The sequence below is a fragment of the Mustelus asterias genome, chromosome 5 (genome assembly GCF_964213995.1).
Source record: "Mustelus asterias chromosome 5, sMusAst1.hap1.1, whole genome shotgun sequence".
Lineage (NCBI taxonomy): Eukaryota > Metazoa > Chordata > Chondrichthyes > Carcharhiniformes > Triakidae > Mustelus > Mustelus asterias.
Genome location: NC_135805.1, coordinates 121,847,831 through 121,871,209, shown reverse-complemented (window position 1 = coordinate 121,871,209; position 23,379 = coordinate 121,847,831). Strand labels below are relative to the sequence as shown.

Genomic DNA, 23,379 nt, shown 5'->3' with positions numbered 1-23,379 from the left:
GGCTCTATCTATTCCTTTCTCCCTTCTGTTTATCCAGCTTTCCCTTGAATGCATTTATGCTGTCAGCCTTTAATTTATGAGCAAAGACTTCTATTCTCAATATTTTTTTGTAGCTCAATTAATCAAATGCTTTTACTAATGAAAAGTGTGAATCATCAAACAAAAGCCTGCCTAAAGTATCCTCTTTTGGAGACAAACAGACAACTAATGAAGCTAACCATAAAACAAAGGAAACAGTAAATGTTGTTTCAGATTTTCAGTTCGGGTGGATGTTGTCAGGTTAACTGTTTGTGTCTGATGCAATCCTGTTTCTTGATGCCATATGGAGCGAACAAATTGGCTGGACAGTAGTAACCAATGTCAGGAATCTCCAGAAGGAGACAGATGGATCATTCGCTTGGCATTTTTGGTTGAAGATGTTTGCAAACATTTAAGCTTTGCCTCTTGCACTCGTGCTGCGATGCACTACGACTGGGTTGCCTGCTTGTCCATCACCATTCTTGTCTGGATGTGATAGGGCTACTGAGCTTTGAGATTTAGCATGCAGGTAGACTTGTGTATTAGCTATGGCACATGGTATTAGAAATTGCAGGAGAGTGAGATACTATCGAAGTAACCTTTGAGATGTAAATGGTGTATCTACATTGTGCTGGTGGTGGAGGGATGACTGAGACCAGGGGTTCCAGTAAGGCAAATATCTTTCTGCACTCACTGTTGAATCATGATTGATCAGACTGGAGGATGTACTGGCCTATGAGGTTCGTGATTATACTGGTATTTAATTGCTACTGATGACACATAGTGTCACTTGGAATGTGTAGTTTTGGGCTTCGAGATCCTATTTAGCATGGCGGTGTTGCCACATTATAAAATGGAGGATGTCCTCACAGTGGAGATGAGGACTCTGGGTGGTCCATTCTGCCAATGTTATCATGTACAGACGTGTCTATGATTGGATGGTAATAAGGTCCTGCAGCTTACTTCCTTGTATTGGTTCTTTCACCATTTGACCAGGTGTACGTTTTCATCTGCATCATTTAGAACTTGGTCAGTGTTTCAATACTGGTACTACTGAGCCACCTTGAAGTCTTTGCTTCCTTAGGAATATGTCATTCCTCTGACAATTGAGATGGTGCAGTAGGTGATCAGTTTCCTTGGAGTTATTTGACTTGAAGATGAGTAATTTGGTGTACATACCTCCATTTATCATTTGTGGAGCATTAAGGAATTGGCTTTATCCCAGACAGTCCTATTCAATTTAATAGGGCCGCAATTGTCAACTAGTTTAGGAGCTATTCCAAAAGTTTGAATTCTTTCACTGGGATAGTGCAAATAAATCAAAGTATTTTCCCTAGATTTGATAAGCCGTGGCAGACCTGGGACGTTGTTCCGTTAGTGTAAACAAGGTGATGAAGCATTGTGGGTTAATGATTGAATGTCAACTGATTGACATTGCAATTGTAAGCACTCGGCACAATATTTCTGAAGAGATATTTATTTCCGTTTTCTGTTGACAAAGAAAATATTTGCTGCACATTTCGACAATTTGATCAAGCTTTTTATTAGGATTATATGTTGACTGTAGCGCTTGCGCTAATGTATTTATTTAATTCTTTGTCCACTAGGTTGAATATATGTTGCTGTCATTTGATCATGAATATCAGAGAGTTCAGGTGCTGCTGCGTGGAGAAGAGATTCTTCACGAGCTTCAAAACCAGGGTGAAAAGACAAATCCCAAGTAAGTAGATATCTTGTTTGTAAATTGAAACATTTAAGAAGTGGAATCTCTAATTTTTATAGGCCCCAATTTTCTCAGCGCGTGCAGTGGGCATGATGCCGTTAGTTGTACACGCCAGGGCTAAGGAAGGAAAAATCATCCATGGTTCTCTTATCTATATGGTGACTTCTACTGGATATGCATGTATTTCAATGGGTAAGAATAAGGTTCGGCTTGATTGTAACAGCCTTCTGTCATGGATTAACCTGTTAAGATTCATTAACTTATTAAGGGAGTCAACAATTTTAGTCAGATAATTAGAAACCATTTTTTTCAGGAGCAGTAAATTATTTATGTTTAAACATAATGTTATGACGATTACTTGGGACATTGGTGAACAAAACCCAACTTTCTAATTAAGGCAGCTGATCAATATGAACTGACCTACTTTACTCGCTGATAAAGTATCCTCTTTATACCACACTTCTCTTTTGAAGGTGGTAGGTAATGGCAGGGTTTGTTCACTTGAATTCTTCATCCAAGTAGCTATTCTTCATAGACATTGCATATGAGCAAGCTATTACATTTTGTTTGCGGGGGGGGAGGTGGTTAGTGGAGCTAAGACTCTATAATGCAAGAAACATTCATTTAAACTTGATGTTTTGTCCAAAGCCATCCCACTCTTTGGAGACCTGAATATGGCAGCTATATGATTGAAGGCACTCCGGGGCAACCATATGGAGGAACGATGGCAGATTTCAACACTGTAGAAGCAAACATGAAGTTACGCCGACAGGAAGTGTTTTCCTTACTGAAAGTGAATGAGACCATCTGCACCATCACTGCTTTCCCCAGGTAAATGAGTTCTTTCACTGAAATGCAGAATAAACATAAAAGCACAGAGGGCTGTTAGTGTTGTTTTTGATAGTGAAACATATGGGTCAGGAGTTTTATTGGGTATAGGAAGTATTTTCAAGGAAAACCTGTAAGGTTACTCAGATTAACAAATATATTGGAAGTATGTGTTTTGTTTGTATATGTACAATAATTAAGTAGGTTAAATTGAATATGAAACCTAATGTTTTAAGATGTTTGATTTCAGGTTACTTGTATAAAATGTGTAAAGTTTGGTTGTCCATTCGAGAATACAATAAATGCATTTCTCTCTAAATAGTTGCACAACAGTACATAGTTGTTCTACTGCTAGGAATAAATTGCAGTCACCAATGGGGGGAATCACGAGCTGTACACATTTGATATTTCTTCTGTGTAGAGATGTTGCCTTGTTGATCATTTTGTCATTATTATAATCACTTGTATTTATCTAGCAGCTTTTAATTTAATAAAATATGCCAAAGTACTGTTATGCAGCCAATAAAGCAGAAAATGCTGGAAATGCTCAGCAGGTTTGACAGCATCTGTGGAGAGAGAAGCATAGGTAATGGTCCAGACCTTGCGGTCAGCGTTGATGCTGTGTGCACTGACGGTGCCCTCAGATTTCTGCGACCATTTGTAATTTTTTTTCAGCTGGTACTTCCAATCCCAGCTGAAGAATTGATGGGTCAGCAGAAGACCTTTCGAGTGCAAGGAAAGACCAAATATGCCTTTTTTTCACAAAAGTAACCGCTGTATTCAGGTAAGCTTTTAAAGGTCTCGAATCTTTCAGTGAGTGAGTTGGTTAGCGGGTAGTTGAGTTGGGGGTGGGGGAGGCATAGCTGAGTTGGATCAGGGGGTTGATTTGGTGGGGAGGAGGATGGTGTCATTTGTAACGCTCAGTTCAGTTATGCTGGCTAATTACCTGAGTTGTGTCAGATTTTAACCAGTATAACATTTCCATGTTAAATATGCAAGTAAGTCCTGAGTATCTGGCCCAAGTCTCTGACACTGAGCTCCATGTTGGAGACTTTCGAGGAGGATCCAGGGCAGCGGAAATCATCCCATTGGAAGTTTAACCTTCCTGGGGATGGGGGGGTATTTATGGCAGACGATAATACTTGGCATCAGATGAAAGGAATTTGAGCAGTATAACTACTGCTCTGAGGATTATATATGGTGCATTTTGTTTCTTTGTTGGAACGTTTTTGGGTTAAAATCAGGTTCAATTAAAGCTGTGACTTTGATTATTGCATTTCAATAGTGTTCTGTGTATGACTGAAACTCTGCAGTTTGACTTTGCTACTGTGTACTTGCCTATTATTAAATCTTTGTTAGCTTATAGCCTGTGGTAAGATCTGGTGTTTATTCTATGACCTTCAGAAGTTAATGAAATTAATAATGGGCAATGTGTTGAGTATGGTTCATACTGCAGAACTGCAATCATTGTCCAGGTATAGGGCATTGAAAAATACATGTTTGGTTTTGAGAAAGAAAAGGCTCACTTAAGTGGATTTTTTTCAGTATGAGCAAAGTGTCTCCAGTAATTGTGCAAAAATGTAACTAGGTGGGTTTATGCTCTATAATTTCCTCTCTTGTATTCATAGGTTTCTGTTCTTTGGGGGGGGCGGGGAGAGAGGATAAAGGTTGCATGTATTTTTGTCAGATATTGATGCTTACTTTGGAGCTTCTGCAGGGGGGGGGGGGGCGGGGGGGTGGAATTCTCTCATCCTGCTGCACTAAAAAAATTAGCGCAGTGGACCAGAAGATTCCAGCAGCGCCCGATGCGCGGAATCCGCGCTGAGCATCCTGGCCTGCTAGCATTTCCCAGCACTGGATTTCTGGCGGCCATGGAGGTGGGGTGTCGGGACTGCAAGCGATGGAGAGTAGGAGATTGGGGCTGCAGGAGGGAGTCGAGGCTGGGCTGGACATGCATTGGGTTGGGGGTGTGGGGGGCGCAGTGATCGGGCCGTGGGTGGACAGCTGGCGTTGCGGGGGTCACTGGGTTGCCCAGCGATCGGGAGGCCGGCAGTGCAGGACCACCGCGGATGCATGTGCAGTGGCCCGCTCAGTGCTATGCTGAAAAAAGTGTGATTTACTCCAGTTTTCACGCGAATTCGACACAGAATCTTTTTGGGAGAATTCCGCCCCAGGTCTCTGTGGATAGCACATAGTGAAGTGGTCACACTGCAGGTGAACAGTGCGCAGGTAGAAAGGGAATGGGTGACCCCCCCCCAGACAGGGTAAATACGCTAGTGTAGGAGTCCCCTGGGCCCATCTCCCCTTCTAATAGGTTTTCCATTTTGAATACTGTTGGGGAAGGTGGTTTCTCAGGGAGTGCAGCAAATATATTTGCCATCGAGTGCAGTGAAGGTTCACACTGATTCCTGGAATGTCAGGATTTTCGCGTGAGGAGAGATTGGGTTGACTGGGCCTTTAGAAGAATAAGAAGGGACCTAATTGAAACTTATAAAAATCTGACAGGCCTAGGCAAACTGGATGCAGGGATGTTATTCACTTTGGTGAGTATAGAACCAAGGATCATAGTCTCAGGGTGTGGATTAAACCATTTAGGGCTGAGATGAGGAAAAATATCTTCACCTGAGGGTGGTGAACCTGTAGAATTATCTACCACAGAAGGCTGGGAAGCCAAATCAGTGAATATATTTAAGAAGGAAGTCAGATTTCAATACTCTAAAGGTTCATGGGTATGGGAGTGTCTCGGAGGAAGGCATTGAGAGAGAGAGAGAGAGAATCAGCCATGATCATATTGAATGGCAGAGCAGGCTCAAAGGGCCAAATGGCCAGCTCCTACTCCTACGTTTCAATGTAAGAAGTCTCACAACACCAGGTTAAAGTCCAACAGGTTTATTTGGTAGCAAAAGCCACTCGCTTTCGGAGCCTTTTGCTCCTTCGTCAGGTGAGTGGGAGTTCTGTTCACAAACAGGACATATAAAGACACACATTCAATTTACAAAATAATGGTTGGAATGCGAGTCTTTACAGGTAATCAAGTCTTAAAGGTACAGACAATGTGAGTGGAGAGAGGGTTAAGTACAGGTTAAAGAGAAGTGTATTGTCTCCAGACAGGACAGTTAGTGAGATTTTGCAAGCCCAGGCAAGTCGTGGGTGTTACGGATAGTGTGTCATGAACCCAAGATCCCGGTTGAGGCTGTCCTCATGTGAGGAACTTGGCTATCAGTCTCCGCTCAGCGACTCTGCGCTGTCCTGTGTTGTGAAGGCCGCCTTGGAGAACGCTTACCCGAAGATCAGAGGCTGAATGCCCGTGACCGTTGAAGTGTTTCCCAACAGGCATAGAACACTCTTGCCTGGTGATTGTTGAGCGGTGTTCATTCATCCGCTGTCGTAGTGTCTGCATGGTCTCCCAATGTACCATGCCTCAGGACATCCTTTCCTGCAGCGTATCAGGTAGACAACATTGGCAGAGTTGCAAGAGTATGTACCGTGTACCTGGTGGATGGTGTTCTCGTGTGAGATGATGGCATCCGTGTCGGTGATCTGGCACATTTTGCAGAAGTTGCTGTGGCAGGGTTGTGTGGTGTCGTGGTCACTGTTCTCCTGAAGGCTGGGTAGTTTGCTGCGGACAATGGTCTGTTTGAGGTTGTGCGGTTGTTTGAAGGCAAGAAGTGGGGATGGCCTTGGCGAGATGTTCGTCTTCATCAATGACATGTTGAAGGCTCCGGAGAAGATGTCGTAGCTTCTCCGCTCCAGGGAAGTACTGGACGACGAGGGGTACTCTGTCCGCCGTGTCCTGTGTCTTCTGAGGAGGTTGGTGCGATTTTTCGCTGTGGCGCGTCGAACTGTCGATCGATGAGTCGAGCACCATATCCTGTTCTTATGAGGTCATCTTTCAGCGTCTGGAGGTGTCTGTTGCGATCCTCCTCATCGGAGCAGATCCTGTGTCTACGGAGGGCTTGTCCATAGGGGATGGCTTCTTTAACGTGTTTAGGGTGGAAGTTGGAGAAGTGGAGCATTGTGAGGTTATCCGTGGGCTTGCGGTACAGTGAGGTGCTGAGGTGACCGTCCTTGATGGAGATGCGTGTGTCCAAGAATGCAACCGATTCTGGAGAGTAGTCCATGGTGAGTCTGATGGTGGGATGGAACTTGTTGATGTAATCATATAGTTGTTTCAGTGATTGTTCACCATGAGTCCAAAGGAAGAAAATGTCATCGATGTATCTAGTGTATAGCATCGGTTGAAGGTCCTGTGCGGTGAAGAGGTCTTGTTCGAACCTGTGCATGAAGATGTTGGCATATTGAGGTGCGGATTTGGTCCCCGTGGCTGTTCCGTGTGTCTGGATGAAGAACTGGTTGTTGAAGTTGAAGACCATTATGGCCCAAGATGAAGCGGATGAGTTGTAAAATTGCATCTGGAGACTGGCAGTTGTCAGTGTTGAGTACTGAGGCAGTTGCAGCAATGCCATCGTCGTGGGGGATGCTGGTGTAGAGTGCCGAGACATCCATTGTGACGAGGAGTGCTCCTGGTTCAATTGCTCCATGTGTGCTGAGTTTCTGTAGGAAGTCCGTAGTGTCGCAACAAAAGTTGGGAGTTCTTTGTACAATAGGTTTCAGGATGCCCTTGACGTAGCCGGAGAGGTTCTCGCACAGGGTCCCATTGTCCGATACGATGGAACAGCCGGGTGTGTTTGCCTTGTGTACCTTCAGGAGGCAGTAGAAATCGCCAACGCGGGGAGTACGTGGGATCAGAGCATGGAGGGTGCTCTGAAGGTCCGGATCAAAGGTCTTGATCAGTCTGAGTTGACGGGTGTGTTCTTTGGTCGGATCTGCGGGTAACTGTCTGTAGTGTTCCTTGTTGTTCAGTTGTCAGTACACTTTGCAGTAATCGTTCTGTTCAGTATGACGATGGCCCCTCCGTTGTCTGCTGGTTTGATGACAATGTTGTGGTTGGTCTTGAGAGCGCGAATGGCGCTGCGTTGTGCTTGAGTGGTGATCGGGGCTGTCTTGTGAGTGCGGTTGATGAATCTGGTGTTGACGCACCTCCTGATGGCTTGGGTGTACAAGTCAATTCGAGGGCAGCGGCCTTCCGGAGGAGTCCAATTCGACTCTTTCCTCTTCGGTTGCTGCGTGCGGATCTCTCTGTCGGCTGTTCCGGTTCATTGGCTGTCTCATTGTGTTCGCTGTTGGCCTCTTGGGGTTTGTGGAAGAGCTCCCGCAGCCTCATTTGCCTCATGAATTCCTCTGTGTCTGCTGCGAGACTGATGGGGTCTATTTTGATGGTGGGGCAGAAATTGAGCCCTCGGCTGAGAACTTCGATTTCATCTGGTTGGTGTGTAGTCTGACAACTCATCCATTTCATCCTGGACCACAATGTCTTCACCTTCAACAACCAGTTCTTCATCCAGACACATGGAACAGCCATGGGGCCCAAATGCGCACCTCAATATGCCAACCTCAAACAGACCATTGCCCGCAGCAAACTACCAGCCTTCAGGAGAACAGTGACCATGACACCACACAACCCTGCCACAGCAACCTCTGCAAAACGTACCAGATCATCGACACAGATGCCATCATCTCACGTGAGGACACCATTCACCAGGTACACGGTACATACTCTTGCAACTCTGTCAACATTGTCTACCTGATACGCTGCAGGAAAGGATGTCCCGAGGCATGGTACATTGGGGAGACCATGCAGACACTACGACAGCGGATGAATGAACACCGCTCGACAATCACCAGGCAAGAGTGTTCTCTTCCTGTTGGGGAACACTTTAGCGGTTACGGGCATTCGGCCTCTGATCTTCGGGTAAGCGTTCTCTAAGGCAGCCTTCACGACACACGACAGCGCAGAGTCGCTGAGCAGAGACTGATAGCCAAGTTCCGCACACGAGGACAGCCTCAACTGGGATCTTGAGTTCATGTCACACTATCTGTAACCCCCATGACTTGCCTGGGCTTGCAAAATCTCACTGTCCTGTCTGGAGACAATACACATCTCTTTAACCTGTGCTTAACGCTCTCTCCACTCACATTGTCTGTACCTTTAAGACTTGATTACCTGTAAAGACTCACATTCCAACCATTATTTTGTAAATTGAGTTTGTCTTTATAGGCCCTGTTTGTGAACAGAACTCCCACTTACCTGATGAAGGAGCAGCGCTCCGAAAGCGAGTGGCTTTTGCTACCAAATAAACCTGTTGGACTTTAACCTGGTGTTATGAGACTTCTTACTGTGTTCACCCCAGTCCAGCGCCGGCATCTCCACATCATGCTTACATTTCAATGCCAGGTTCATGACACCATGAGTAGCTCAGCTGCATGGGTGGGAGGCTTTCTGCGGCTGCAGACATGACACGAGGGTGGTATAGTACCATGATCAAGGATGTCACTGGCTGTGGGATATTCTGAAGGAGGAGTGTGAACAGCCAGGAGTTGTGGTCCATATTGATACCAACGCTGTAAATAAAAACAGTGGTGAAGTCCTGAAAGCCAAGTATATGGAGCTAAGAAATAAATTAAAATGTGGGCGGCACGGTAGCACAGTGGTTAGCACTGCTGCTTCACAGCTCCAGGGTCCTGGGTTCGATTCCCGGCTCGGGTCACTGTCTGTGTGGAGTTTGCACATTCTCCTCGTGTCTGCGTGGGTTTCCTCCGGGTGCTCCGGTTTCCTCCCACAGTCCAAAGATGTGCGGGTTAGGTTGATTGGCCAGGTTAAATTGCCCCTTAGAGTCCTGGGATGTGTAGGTTAGAGGGATTAGCGGGTAAAAAATATGTGGGGATAGGGCCTGGGTGGGATTGTGGTCGGTGCAGACTCGATGGGCCGAATGGCCTCCTTCTGCACTGTAGGGTTTCTATGTTTCTATGTTCTAAAAGGCAGGGCCTCAAAGGTAGTAATTGCAGGATCGTGCTCGGGAGAGAGAGAGCAGGAATACAAGAATAGAATAGATGAATGCGTGGCTGGAAAGAAAATGTAAGAGGGAGGGATTTGGTTCCTGAGGCATAGGGACCAATTCTCGAAGATGAGACCTGTATGAGCTGGATGGGTTGCAATGCAGGGTGGTCCCCTGCACCTCTGTGGCACCGGCCATCCAGGGGACCACCATCCAGGCTGCTGAACCATGGAGCCAATACTTGCTGCTCTCTAGAAACCAGCCCGATGTCCTGGATTCCTGGCACAATGAATCACTTGTTGACTGGGTGCCTTTTAAATAAGGCGCCCAGACATGACAGCAGGGTGCACGACTTCCTTCCCACCTCACCACATGATGTGACATTATCCTCTCGGCTGCATAATTAGGTGGGTAGCACAGGATTCCATGTGCTGAAGTGCTCTGCCCTTCAGCGAGAGTGCCACTGAATTCCTGCTCCCATCCATTAGAGTCCTGGGATGCGTAGGTTAGAGGGATTAGTGGGTAAATATGTGGGGGTAGGGCCTGGGTGGGATTGTGGTCGGTGCAGACTCGATGGGCCGAATGGCCTCCTTCTGCACTGTAGGGTTTCTATGATTTCTATGATCCCTACTGGATTTCGGCTGAGACAGAAAAACCTAGTCCTGGTCTCAGAGCCTAGCGATAGACTTTGGTTCCTTGCTTCCCTGCCCTTCTGCCCATGTAGTGCACATTTAAGGGGACCCGAACCCCCGTGCTCCTGCTTGAACATGCTGCTTCTCCAATCAAAGCTCTCACTCCTCCAATCACAGCATCTCCCTCTCCTGCACTTGAAGTTCATTCCATCACTGCTACTGTTTTCATCCACTGTGCTTTTGAAGTTGAGGTTTAATGCTAAGCCCTGCTCCTTCGTGAACTCGCTGTTTTATATTATAATAAATGGGTTAGTTGTTACATCCCAGCTAGCTTAAAAAGTAATACTCTCCCCGAGATGTATGCATAGCTAACTATCCACAGATATTAAGTTGTAATTTAGGATATTGTGTGAGACTGAGGAGCAAATGGAGGAAATTCATATTCTCAATGCGAATCTCAGATCTTTCTGCTTTGCATTAGGATGTGTGGAGCAGTTATATTGCCCAGTAGTGGGATAGGAACATTGAATTAGGAGCAGAAGGAGGCAAATTCAGCCCTTTGAGCCTGCTTTGCCATTCAGATCAGATCATGGCTGATCTCTGCCTGGTCTCAAATCCACCTCCCCACCTGTTCCCCATATCCCCTTATGCCTTTTTTAAAATTAGAAATATATCTATCCCCTATTTGAAACCATTCAACGATTCAGACTCCGCCGCGATATGGGGCAGCAAGTTCCACAGATTCGCCACCCTCTGTGAGAAGTAGTTCCTCCTCATCTCAGTTTTAAATTTGCCGCCGCTCAATCTATACGTGTGACCTCGTTTGAAATTTCCCATAAGAGAAAACATTTGGATTAAATTTATTTTATCCATCATCTTGATCAGATCCCCTCTCATCCTTCTGAACTCCAGCGAGTATAAGCCCAGGCTGTTAATCTTTCCTCATATGTCAATCCTTTCATCCTCGGAATCAATATGGTGAACCTCCTCTGAACTACCTCCAGTGCCACTACATCCTTCCTTAAATAAAGAGACCAAAACTGGACACCGTACTCCAAATGCGGACTCACCAACACCGCATTGCAACAACATTTGCAACAACATTTCTCTACTTTTTATACTCCAGTCCCTTTGCAATAAATGCCAACATCCCATTTGCCTTTTTTATTACATGCTGCATCTGCATAATGACTTTCTGCGATTTCATGAGCATAGATACTCAGATCCCTCTGCCTGAATGCATTTTGAATCTGCTTTCCATTTAAGTAATTTGCCGCCTTTTTCTGCCAAAATGGACAGCCTCACCCTTATCCACATTAAACTCCATCTGCCAAATTCTGGCCCATTCTCCTAGCCCTTCTATAACCGTCTGTAAGAATCTTTGTATCCCCTTCACTGCTTGCTTTCCCACATATTTTAGTATCATCCACAAATTTTGCAATGTTATGCTCTGTTCCTGTTGCAGATCATTTGTTTAGATTGTAAACAGTTGAGGTCCGAGGACTGATTTGATTTATTGTTGTCACGTGTATTAGTATAAAGTGAAAAATATTGTTACTTGCATGCACACTATACACAGACAAAGCAGACCGTACATAGGGAAAGGAAGGAGAGAGTGCTGAATGAAGTGTTACAGTCATAGCTCGGGTGTAGAGAAAGATCAACTTAATGCGAGGTAGGTCCATTCTGATGGCAGCAGGAAAGAAGCTGTTTTTGAGTCAGTTGGTACGTGTCCTCAGATTTCTGTGTTTTTTCCGACGGAAGAAGGTGGAAGAGAGTATGTCCAGGGTGCGTGGGGTCCTTAATTATGCTGGCTGTTTTTCTGAGGCAGTGGGATGTGTAGGTGGTGTCAATGGATGGGAGGCTGGTTTGAGTAATGGACCGAGCTTTGTTCATGACTCTCTATAGTTTATTGCAGTCTTGGACAGAGCAGGAGCCAAACCATGCTGTGATACAGCCAGAAAGAATTCTGTAGAAGTTGGTCAGAGTCGTGGCTGACATGCCAAATTTCCTTAATCTTCTGAGAAAATGGAGGCGTTAGTGGGCTTTCTTAACTATAGTGTCGGCATGGGGGGAACCAGGACAGGTTGTTGGTGATCTGGACGCCTAAAACCTTGAAGCTCTCGACCATTTCTGCTTCATCCCCATTGATGTAGACAGGAGTATACCCTCCACTACGCTTCCTGAAGTTGACGGTCTCCTTCATTTTGTTGATATTGAGGGAGAGAGTATTGTTGTTGCAACAGTTCATCAGATTCTCTATCTCTTTCCTGTACTGCATCTTGTCATTGTTTGAGATCTAACCCACAATGGTGGTGTCATCAGCAAACTTGAAAATCGAGTTGGAGGGGGATTTGGCCATAGTCAGGTGTATAAGGAGTATAGTAAGGGACTGAGGACACAGCTTTGCGGAGCACCGCTGTTGAGAATGACCATGGAGGAGGTGGTGTTGCCTATCCTTACTGACTGGTCTGTAGGTTCGGAAGTCTAGGATCCAGTTGCAGAGGGAGAAGCTGAGCCCCAGACCACGAAGTTTGGAGATGAGCCTCGTAGGAATAATGGTGTTAAAGGCTGAGTTGTAGTCTATGAATAGGAGTATGACATCGGTGTCTGTTATCTAGGTGTTCCAGGGTTGAGTGTAGGGCCAGGGAGATGGTGTGGACCTGTTGCAGCGATAGGCGAATTGTAGTGGATCCAGGCAGTCTGAGAGACAGGAATTGATTTGTACCATGCTAACCTTTTGAAGCACTTAATAATGATGGATGTCAGAGCCACTGGATGATGGTCATTAAGGCACATTGCCTGGCTTTCCTTTGGTATTGGGATCATGGTAATCTTCTTGATGCAGTTAGGGACCTCAGATTGATGTAAAGAGAGGTTGAAGATGTCTGTCAATACCCCTGCCAGTTGGTCCCTGCAGAACCGGAGTGCTCGCCCGAGTACCTCATCTGGGCCAACCCATCCATGGGTTGACTTTTGAGAAGGCTGCTCTGACATTGGCAGTGCTGACGTCGGATGCAGGTTCGTCCGAGGTTTCCAGGATGGAGGGCATGCTCTTGCTGACCTCTTGCTCAAAATGGGCATAGAATGCTTTGAGCTCATCAGGGAGGAGTGCATTGGAGCTGGCAGTTTTACCTGCCTTCGTCTTGTAGCCTGTTATGTCTTGCAGACCTTGCCATAGTCGGGAGTCCGTGTGGCAGCTTGGGATTCTAGCTTGATACTGTCTTTTGGCATCTTTGGATATCCGTAGATCATATCTAACTTTCTTGTATAGTTCAGAGTCGGTTGACTTGAACGTCTCCTGATCTGGACTTCAGCGGTCAATGGATATCCTTGTTCATCCATGGTTTCAGATTGGGAAACACACGGATTTGCTTCTTGGCCACACAGTCCTCTACACACTTACTAATGAAGTCAGTTACTGTAATGGCGTACTTGTTCAGCCTGGTCGCAGAGTTTTTAAATACTGACCAGTCAACTGACTGTAAGCAGTCCTGTAGGAGATCATCCGATTTCTCCGACCAACATTGCTTCTTTGACGGATTCTTGCATTTCAGTTTTTGCTTGCAAGCCAGGAGCAGGAGCACAGCCTTGTGGTCTGATTTGTATGGGTGGGCGATAGAGCGGTAGGCATTTTTGATATTTGTGTAGCAATGGTCTAGGATGTTTGGGCCTCGGGTGCAACAGGAGATGTGTTGGTGGTATCATGGTAGCGCGGTCTTCACGTCCACGTGGAGTGGGATGTAAACTGCTGTCAGGATAACAGAGATGAACTCCCACGGTAGGTAGTAGGGACAGCACTGTAGTGTCAGGGATTCTAGGTCCAGGGAGCAGAAACTCGCCAGTGTAGCTATGTCTAGGCACCAAGAGGTGTTGATTCGAAGGCAGACCCCACCTCCCCAGTCTTGCCTGAGGCCTCTGTGTTGTCCATTTGGTGGATTGAGATGCCCTCTGGTTGTAGGGCACAGTCCGGTGAAGCAGGAGTGAGCCATGTCTCTGTGAAGCAGAGTACACAGTCCCTCAGACTGACCATTGCAGGACCCCACTAATTACATTTCGCCAGCCAGAGAAGGACCCATTTATCCCGACCCCTCTGCTAAGCTAACCTATCAATCTTCTAAATCCATCCCTCGCGAGTGAGATGAAATTGTCTTGTTGATTCTTCTGTTAATGTACATAATTTTGGATGGGCAATTGGCCATCTTCACTTCATATTCTATATACATAACCCCACAGCAGAAAAATGCTGTTGGACCCAAGATCTTGATTTTTTAAATTGATGTGGAATTTAAGAGGTGCTATTCTGAAGTTCAAGCGCATTGTTAGGAAAACTAGTATTGACATTTTAATTCTGAGAATGCACCAGTAATAAACATTAGCTAAATGTCTTTAAATTTCAATCGAAGTGCACACTTTTGGTCCAATTTCCTGTTATCACAATTTTTGATTACAGATTTTGATTAGATGAGCATAATGCAACCAAAGATCTAAATATTTAGAATTTACTTCCTGTAGATAAGCAGTTGCCCATTATACATTTGTGGGTCTCAGCCACTGGGTGGTGCAATGGTGCATGTTTTTGAAATCTTCCTACTCCCAGTGCTGTCTTTCTGTAATCAGTTGATGGGCAATGTCACAAGAAATTTATTGGAATATCTACAAATATTTGCAATATTCTTTCTAAAAGAAGCATTATTGCTGGGGAGACCATTCAGTTGCATAAAACGTTTAGCTCCCAGTGATCATAAGGTCATAAGAAGAGGAAGTAGTAATAGACTATTCAGCCCATCAAGCCTGCTATACCATCCAGTAAGATCATGGCTGATCTGATTGTGGCCCCTTAACTTCACTTTCCTGGCTGTCCCCCATCACCCTTGGCTGCCTTGTCAATCAAAAATCTAATTCAACCATGAATATATTCATTGATCCAGCTCCAAAGACTAACCGTCCACTGGGAGAAGAAATTTCTCCTTGGTCTCAAACTGGAGAGCCTATATTTTGAAACTCTGACCCCAAGCTCTAGATTCCTCCATGAGGGGGAACATCCTCACAGCATCAATGTTATCAAACCCCTTAGAATCTTAAGATCATCCTCCTACTAGGCCCAGCCTACTCAATCTTTCCTCATAATGCAGCCCTTTTCATCCTAGCGAACCCTGGCTCAACCTCCAGTGTTAAATGGTCATGATGAAAGTAATACAATCACATCTTTTGTAAATTGGGTGGGTGGGGGAGATAGAGAAGAGAAACTAAATGAATGATCTTATTCTGTACACATTTGAGAGAGTTTCTAAATTCATTTGGGAGAAAAATTACTTTCCAGGTTGGGATGTCATCAATTCACACAACCTGTACATGAGCCTAAACCAGTTGAAAGTGGAGCCTCTAAGTCGCTGTTTTTTCCTGATGAAGCAATCAACAGACATCCAAGATTTAGGTGAGTTCATACTCATCTTGTGTTTGTAAATTACATCCTGGTTAGTCCTGTAAATAGAATTGCATATATTTTAGCAGAATAAGATCTTGTTAGTATATCTGCATGGATCATATTGTATGAATTTTGGTTAGACAGCCTGCTTCATATTTCCAACTATTTGTGCAACACCAAACATATTGTATGGAGTAAATTGCCGATAGCAGACTTCTGCCACCTATACCAAAAATACATTTATAAATTTTGTTCCAGTCCAGTTTCTATGTTGGTGCAAAGATTTGTTGTTATAAGCTAAGCTTGCTTGGGTGGCACGGTAGCACAGTGGTTAGCACTGCTGCTTCACAGCTCCAGGGACCTGGGTTCGATTACCGGCTTGGGTCACTGTCTGTGTGGAGTTTGCACATTCTCCTCGTATCTCCGTGGGTTTCCTCCGGGTGCTCCCACCGTCCAAAGATGTGTGGGTTAGGTTGATTGCACCAGGTTAAAGTCCAACAGCTCCTGTTGGACTTTAACCTGGTGTTGTTCAACTTCTTACTGTGTTTACCCCAGTCCAACGCTGGCATCTCCACACCATTTATGTTGATTGGCCATGCTAAAAATTGCCCCTTAGAGTCCTGAGGTGTATAGGTTAGAGGGATTAGCTGGTAAATATGTAGAGATATGGGGCTGGGGCCTGGGTGGGATTGTGGTCGATGCAGACTCGATGGGCCAAATGGCCCCTCTCTGCACTGTAGGGTTTCTATGAGTCTAATAGAACTAGTTAACACCTAATGTCATAGAGGAGATCGCTCAGCGAAGCCAAGACTTGTTCTGTCCCTGTGGCTTTTTACTCTTGTGCATTCTTAATGGGTCCTTCATGTCTATTTTGCATATCTATCTACTGTCTTTCTATTTTAATAACACTTCATATTCTGAACTTTGCCCCAGTATTCACACTTATTACACCAAGCTTTCTGATCATTTTTGCAGTCATCTCGTGGCTGCTTTTTTAATTTGAGGTTGCATTATCTTGCACAAAAACTTTTGGGCAATGCTTTTAAAAATGTAATCACTTAATATTTGGAGGATGCACAAATTAATACTAAATATACATTTGGAATTTGGGGAACTCTTCCCTTTTCTAATAAGGGATTCACTTACTGCTACTTAATATCTGAAGGTTTTTTTGGGGTGTAGCTACTATGAGCTATTCTACTGTCATAGGGAGGAATTTTGATTGCTATGTTTTATGCGCATCCAGGAAGACTGTAGCTTGTGAAAATACCTTGGGTTCTCAATTTTGATGACTGCCTGTCTTTAATTGAGGGATAGACTATAACATAGAAAAAAATGAATGCTATAGGATAGCTAACCCATGAGCACAAATCATAAAATCTTACAGGACAGAAGGCCATTCAATCCATTGCACCTATGTTGATCCTGAACTTTTGAAGTAGTCCCACTCCCCCACCCCCATAAATTTCTAAAAGTTTGATTTTAAGTATTTATCCAATTCCCCTTGGAAACATGCTTTGAATCTGTTTCCATTCTAACAGTGCATCCCATAAGATATAGAAGCAGAATTAGGCCTTTCGGCCCATCAAATCTGCTCTGTCATTCAATCATGGCTGATAAGTTTCTCAGCCCCATTCTCCTGCTTTTTCCCATAACCCTTGATCCCTCTACCAATCAAGGACCTATCTATCTGTTTTAAATGCACTCAATGACCTTCTGTGGCAATGACTTCCATAGATTCACCACCTTCTAGCTGAAGAAATTCCTCCTCATCTCCGTTCTAAAAGGTCATCCCTTTACTCTGAGACTGTCCCACGTCCACTTTATCCAGGCCTTTCAGTATTGTATTCTGTAAGTTTTAATGAGATTTCCTCTTATCCTTCTATATTCCATCGAGTACAAACCCAAAGTCCTCTGACACTCCTTTTACATCAAGCTTTTCATTCCCGGGATCATTTTCGTGAACCTCCTCTGGACCCTCTCCAAGGCTTGCACACCTTTCCTTAGATATGGGGCCCAAAATTGCTTGCAGTATTCTAAATGTGGTCTCACCAGAGCTTTATACAGCCTCAGCATTACATCTCTGCTTTTGTATTTACAACATCCCAGATTGTTGTAACTCACTGCATTTTTAAAAAATCGTCATCTCTCTGGATCCACCTGTCAGAAACTGAATTTACAAGGCGAAAGTATTTAAACCCCTCGTAATTCTGAGCATCTCTATTAAACCACATCCTTGATCTTTGTTCTGAAAATTCCAACTTCTCTTGTTCCTCCACATAATTTTCAATCCTGGAATCCTTCTTCTAAATCTCTGCATCTTCCCCAAGGATTTGTCACTCTAGTGTGTGGTGCCTAGAATTAAACACACTGGGAGCAATTTCCCGCTGGCGCCACAGCCTGTGTCTCCAGCCGCCGGATTTCCGGCACTGTTAGCTCCGCACCAGTAATTGGTGCAGAGTTGTATCAGTTATTCATATGAAGATTTGCATGCTATTAGCAGGCCTGGCATTGAAGTCATTGGGGCTTGCCTGGAGAGGTCCAGGAAGCCGGAGAGGGGGGGAGAGCGCAGCATGGATCGGAGAGGCAGCGATGCGGGGCAGGCCAGCGATCGGGAGGCTGGTAGTGCAAACCTACTGCACATGCGCCGATCTCCGCTATGACAGATGGGCGCATGTGTATTGGCTTGCTTTCCTGCCGGCCTCTCCAGCAGGAATAGGCCCTGCCCCCAGATTTTTAATGAGATTCATGCTAGGGCTCTCTGACGCTCAGTGTGTGGGAGATTCATTTTGAAAGTCCCACTGAATAAACCAGCGGGATTTATCATGGAATCCCGACAGTGCAGAAAGAGGCCATTCGGCCCATCAAATCTGCACTGGCAACAATCCTGCCCAGGCTCTATTCCCCTCATATTTACCCCACTAACCCATGCATCCCAGGGCAGTAAGGGTCAATTTAGCATGGCCAATGCACCTAACCCGCATATCGTTGTACTCCAGTTTTACATGAATTCGACACTTAGAATTATTTTGAGAGAAGCCCACCCACTATTCTTGCTGAGCCCAAACATGTGATCTATAAAGCTTTAACATAGTATCCTTGTTTTAGTACTCGGCTTCGAAATCTAGGTATTCAGTGGCGACACCTGAGGAAAGTTAGAAATATGTCTTTTTTTAAAACCCGAATATATGCCAATAGATTTCTTCCATGGGTTTTACTAGTCTCTACTTAACTCTTAGATTCATGAACAAATTAAATATAATTGGAATATCTCCTTGGCATGTCTCCATCTTACACTGTTTCAAACTAAGTTGAATCTCTTTGGCTCCCAGTTTACCTTTACTTGAACAGTATTGAAATTAGCCAATTCTTACACTAATTTCCATTGCATAGAAAAATTATAGTTACTTAAGGGACTTCAATAATTTTTAGATTCAATTAAGTTTGTTCTTTTGTTGGATTTCTTTCTTCAGCACTTTGACGAGAAATATTCGCCACAGACGGGGAGAAAAAATAGTCATTAATGTACCAAGTAAGTAAACAGCCTAATTTGTCTTTTTCTTCACAATTCCATTCTCCCATCCTGACTTTCTCCATGCCTGTTCTAATGGGCATACGTACGCTGTGTATATTGCTGGTTCCATGGGTGCTAACCTTCCAAGAGGAGAACTAAGAGGTTTTGAGAATTAAAGCATTTGTTACAAAGAAAACCTTTTGAATAGTGAGTCAGTACTTAAAAACTTAACATTAATACTAAATGAACTCTATAGGTGCAATGTAAGACACTATGATTTGTGCTAATGGATTAGCTATCCTATAGCATTCGCAAACTCTTCCTTTGTCATTGTGGTTTGGAGAAATGTTTCCATACATAGGGTTGTTAGAACTGAGGACATTCTACCAAAAGCAGCGGTGGATGTAGGACTGATCTTGTTTATAGATGAGATACATATCTCAAAAAAATTAAAAGCTTGCTCAGTGTTACAGCAGCAGCTTGTATTTAAGTAATGCTGATATAATAGAAAATCCCAAGGCATTTCACAAGAGTAATATAAAACAAAATATGGTGCTGAGTCACATCAGGAGATTTTAAATCAGATGAATAAAATCATGGTCAGATGTAGATTTTAAGGAGTGCTTCAAAGGAGGTAAGCAAGCAAGTGAGGCGGGTATATGTGGGGGCAAGCTCCAGATCTTGGGATCAAGACAACTGAAGGCATGCCAACCAGTGGTGCAGCAATTAAAATCTGGGATTTGTGCTTGAGGCTCAAATGAGAGGATTGCAGATTTCTAAGAGTTGGGGGGCAGAAGAAGATTTGAGTTGGGAAAAGGTAAAGCCATGGAAAGATATGAAAATGTGGAGACATTTATTGATTGCTGATGTAGGTCAGCAAGCACAGGGATGATGGATGGATAGGACTTAATGCATGTTTTGAATAAAGAGGATAAAGGTGGGAGACCAGCCAGACGTGCATTAGAATAGTCAGGTCACGTGGCAAAGACATGAATGAGTGGATGTCAACCAGCCAGTTCAGTGTAAATATAGGGTAGAGCATAAAATAGATCCTTGTGAGACACCCAAGTTAACTGTGCAAGAGTGGGAAAAGAAACCATTGCATGTCATTCTTTGTCTGTGATTAGATGAGAATGGAATTTGGTGCAAGCAGAACCATTCAGCTGTATGAAAGTGGAGAGACAATGCAGGAAGATGGTATGGCCAATGTGTCAAATGCTGCATTTGGGTTGAGAAGGACACCGGGATCATTAATCTTTGTCACAGGATATCGTATGTGACTTTGAGCTGTTTTGGTACTATGCAGGGGTGGAAATCTGATTGGAGGGTTTTAGACATGGAGTTCCAGAAAGGATGGACATGGATTCAGAAGGTGAAAACACATTCAAGACTTTGGGGAGGAAAGAGAGGTGGAATGGTAGTTTGCAATAACAGTGGGGTAATTTATTTTTGGCACCAAAGGTTCCTCAAAGTAGTCTTGCACTTGTGTAGGGCTGGAGGAGATGGGGTGAAGGTACTGTTCCTATATTACTCACCAAAATATTGCCATGAAATGCCAACATCTTTACTGTGCTAGAAACTCCAATAGTTAAGTGCGGAAAAGTACAATGATTGGGTTGTACCGTTTGGGTGTTTGCTTTGTTTAATTTCATGGTAAACTGAGCCTAACCTTCAATGAAGCCGTTTGTAAAACATTTTAGTCCAGAATGGGCTGCAGATTTCAGCAGCAAGTTAGGGGAGCAACATGTAAGTAGTAAACTTTCTGTAAGGTGTGGTTGACTATTTGGGGGCTTAAGTAAATGGTCCATTTGAGTTGAGTTGGAGGAACCACAACGCATGAATACTAAAGAAGCAGTCACAGGCATCCAAAGAGGCTGAAAAGAGCCCAAAAGGCTGAACATTAAACACTTGAGTGAATACAGTAAAGAATACTAGGAGCCCCAGGGAAGGAACTCTTGAGTGTGCCATGTGTAAAGAGGTGGCAATGATGCCAACTGGCACTTCTCACATCTTGAATTACAAGCATACGGTTCATTTCTGAATGGAGGTCTGTAACTATTGGCAATCCGCAGGGATCAGTGCTAGGACCTCTTGTTTGTAATATATATAAATGACTTGGAAGAAAACGTAACTGGTCTGATTAGCAAGTTTGTGGATGATTTCTATGGTTCTAACATCAGGAGCATAGACAGGGATCTGGGAGTACAGGTCTACAGATCCTTAAAAGTGGCAGCACAAGTGGAAAAGTTGGTGAAGAAAGCATATGTCACGCTTGCCTTCATCGGCCGGGGCATTGAGTAGAAAAGTTGGCAAATTATGTTACAGTTGTATAAAACATTGGTTAGACCACATTTGGAATATTGCGTCCAATTCTGGTTGCCACACTACCAGAAGGACACGGTGGCTTTGGAGAGAGTACGGAAAAGGTTTACCAGGATGTCACCTGGAGAGTGTTAGCTATGAGGTAAGGTTGAATAAACTGGGATTGTTCTCCCTGGAAAGACGGAGGCAGAGGGGCGACCTGATAGTTTATAAAATTGAGGGTTATAGATAAGGTGAACAGTTGAAAGTTTTTTCCCAGGGCAGAAATTGCAATTACAAGGGGGTACAAGTTCAAGGTAAGGGGGGAAAGGTTCAGTAGAGATGTGCAGGGGATTTTTTTGCAGAGGGTAGTGGGGGCCTGGAATGCACTGCCAAGTGAGGTGGTTGAGGCAGATACATTAGTGACATTTAAGACTTATCTGGATAGGCACATAAACAGATGGGGTATAGAAGGATACAGGCGGTTGGTCTAGATAGGACAACGTGTTTGGCGCAGGCTTGGTGGGCCGTAGGGCCTCTTCCTGTTCTGTGCTGTTTTGTATTCCAAGAAATAATTATTTGCAAGCAACCCAGAACATGTTTTGCCTGCTTTCAGATGAAAAAGAGGCAACTTACAGGGTGAAAAGTTCTGCCCCACAGTTATCACCTAGCTGCCATGTCCAACTACAAGGGGCTGGTGGAAAGCAGTTAAAACAGCATTTTTGCCCTTTAGAGGCAAATTTAATAGCAACAGATGTTTAGTAAGAGTCCCAATCTGCATGTTACCATTTGATGTTTTAGTTAGTCTGTTTAGAGATGGAAGTGAATTTTGATGCATTCTCCACTAACAATGAAGGTAATTATTTTTGATCAGTCTGTTAACAGATCACTTGGTGCACTGAGTGGTCAGCTGATCTTGTCTGCCTGCTACAATGAAATGTTAGCATGCTGGGTGCACAGAGGTATTTAACCTTGTTAACAGTTGATTGAAAAATTGATGGCTGAGAAAGTGCAAAGATACTGTAAATTAATAAAAATAGTTGTAAATATCTCAATAAAAACTACTTGGCATTCCCCTTTTCAAGTCTCTATTTCTACAAGCTGCTGCCAGACTTTTAACTTTTCTCTCTTGCAGTTTATAAAGACAAAGCTGTTCCCTCTTCGTTTATTGAAAAATTTGTTAATGATGATGGCGAAGCAGCAAGAGCAACAAAGCCTGATCACATCTATATGGATGCTATGGGGTTTGGTATGGGCAATTGTTGTCTTCAGGTGAGTATCCAATTGTAAAATTTGAAAGTGTTCATTTAATTTCCCGTCGTCTCTTTCTTACATACTACTTTTGTGATAGGTGACATTCCAAGCATGTAGCATCTCGGAAGCCAGGTATCTGTATGACCAGCTCGCCACAATTTGTCCTATTGTGGTAAGTGTAAAGGACAGTTGTTCTGTGTTTAGTGAATTTTCATTATCTTGATGCCATCACTTGTATATTGAGAGTTGGCTGTTTAATATCACCAGTGGGAATATCCTGAAGTGACACCATATGCTACAAGGACGAGTAGCCATGAGCAAACCCAGAGAACATTACTCAAAATAGTTCAATGTTGTAGTTTAACACCCTTGCAGTCAGTAGTCCCCATTCATCTTTGGGCTGTGTATTTGGCAATAGTTGGAACACATTTTTTCCTTTTTAGAATCAAACAAATTTTTCTTTAAATATTTTGTTTTCCTAAAAATTATTTGAGTTCATAACTTCAGTTTTTACTTAAATTATTGTTGTTGGTAGAGCATCTCAGTTTTTTAAAGTCTTTCCAGTTTACTTTGTCCCCATTGCCTGACTGAAGTTGGCATGGTACTGGCATATTTTTAGGTAGAGTAAGAAGTTTAACAACACCAGGTTAAAGTCCAACAGGTTTATTTGGTAGCAAAAGCCACACAAGCTTTCGAGGCTCTGAGCCCCTTCTTCAGGTGAGTGGGAATTCTGTTCACAAACAGAACTTATAAGACACAGACTCAATTTACATGAATAATGGTTG

The 23,379-nt window shown here is 43.9% G+C and overlaps 1 protein-coding gene across 7 annotated transcripts in view; it reads left to right on the top strand.

Moving 5' to 3' along the window:
• The window catches only part of gclc (glutamate-cysteine ligase, catalytic subunit), an 83,169-nt gene that overhangs the window by 21,159 nt on the left and 38,631 nt on the right, over positions 1-23,379 (top strand). For 5 of the 7 annotated variants that reach the window (XM_078213246.1, XM_078213247.1, XM_078213245.1 and 2 more), the window contains exons 3-8: positions 1,626-1,738; positions 2,390-2,572; positions 15,421-15,534; positions 18,999-19,057; positions 22,476-22,612; positions 22,692-22,766. In XM_078213246.1, coding sequence (XP_078069372.1) covers positions 1,626-1,738; positions 2,390-2,572; positions 15,421-15,534; positions 18,999-19,057; positions 22,476-22,612; positions 22,692-22,766 — 681 coding nt within the window. The remainder of the gene's footprint in view (positions 1-1,625; positions 1,739-2,389; positions 2,573-15,420; positions 15,535-18,998; positions 19,058-22,475; positions 22,613-22,691; positions 22,767-23,379) is intronic. The other 2 variants (XM_078213250.1, XM_078213249.1) reach the window with 1 other exon arrangement.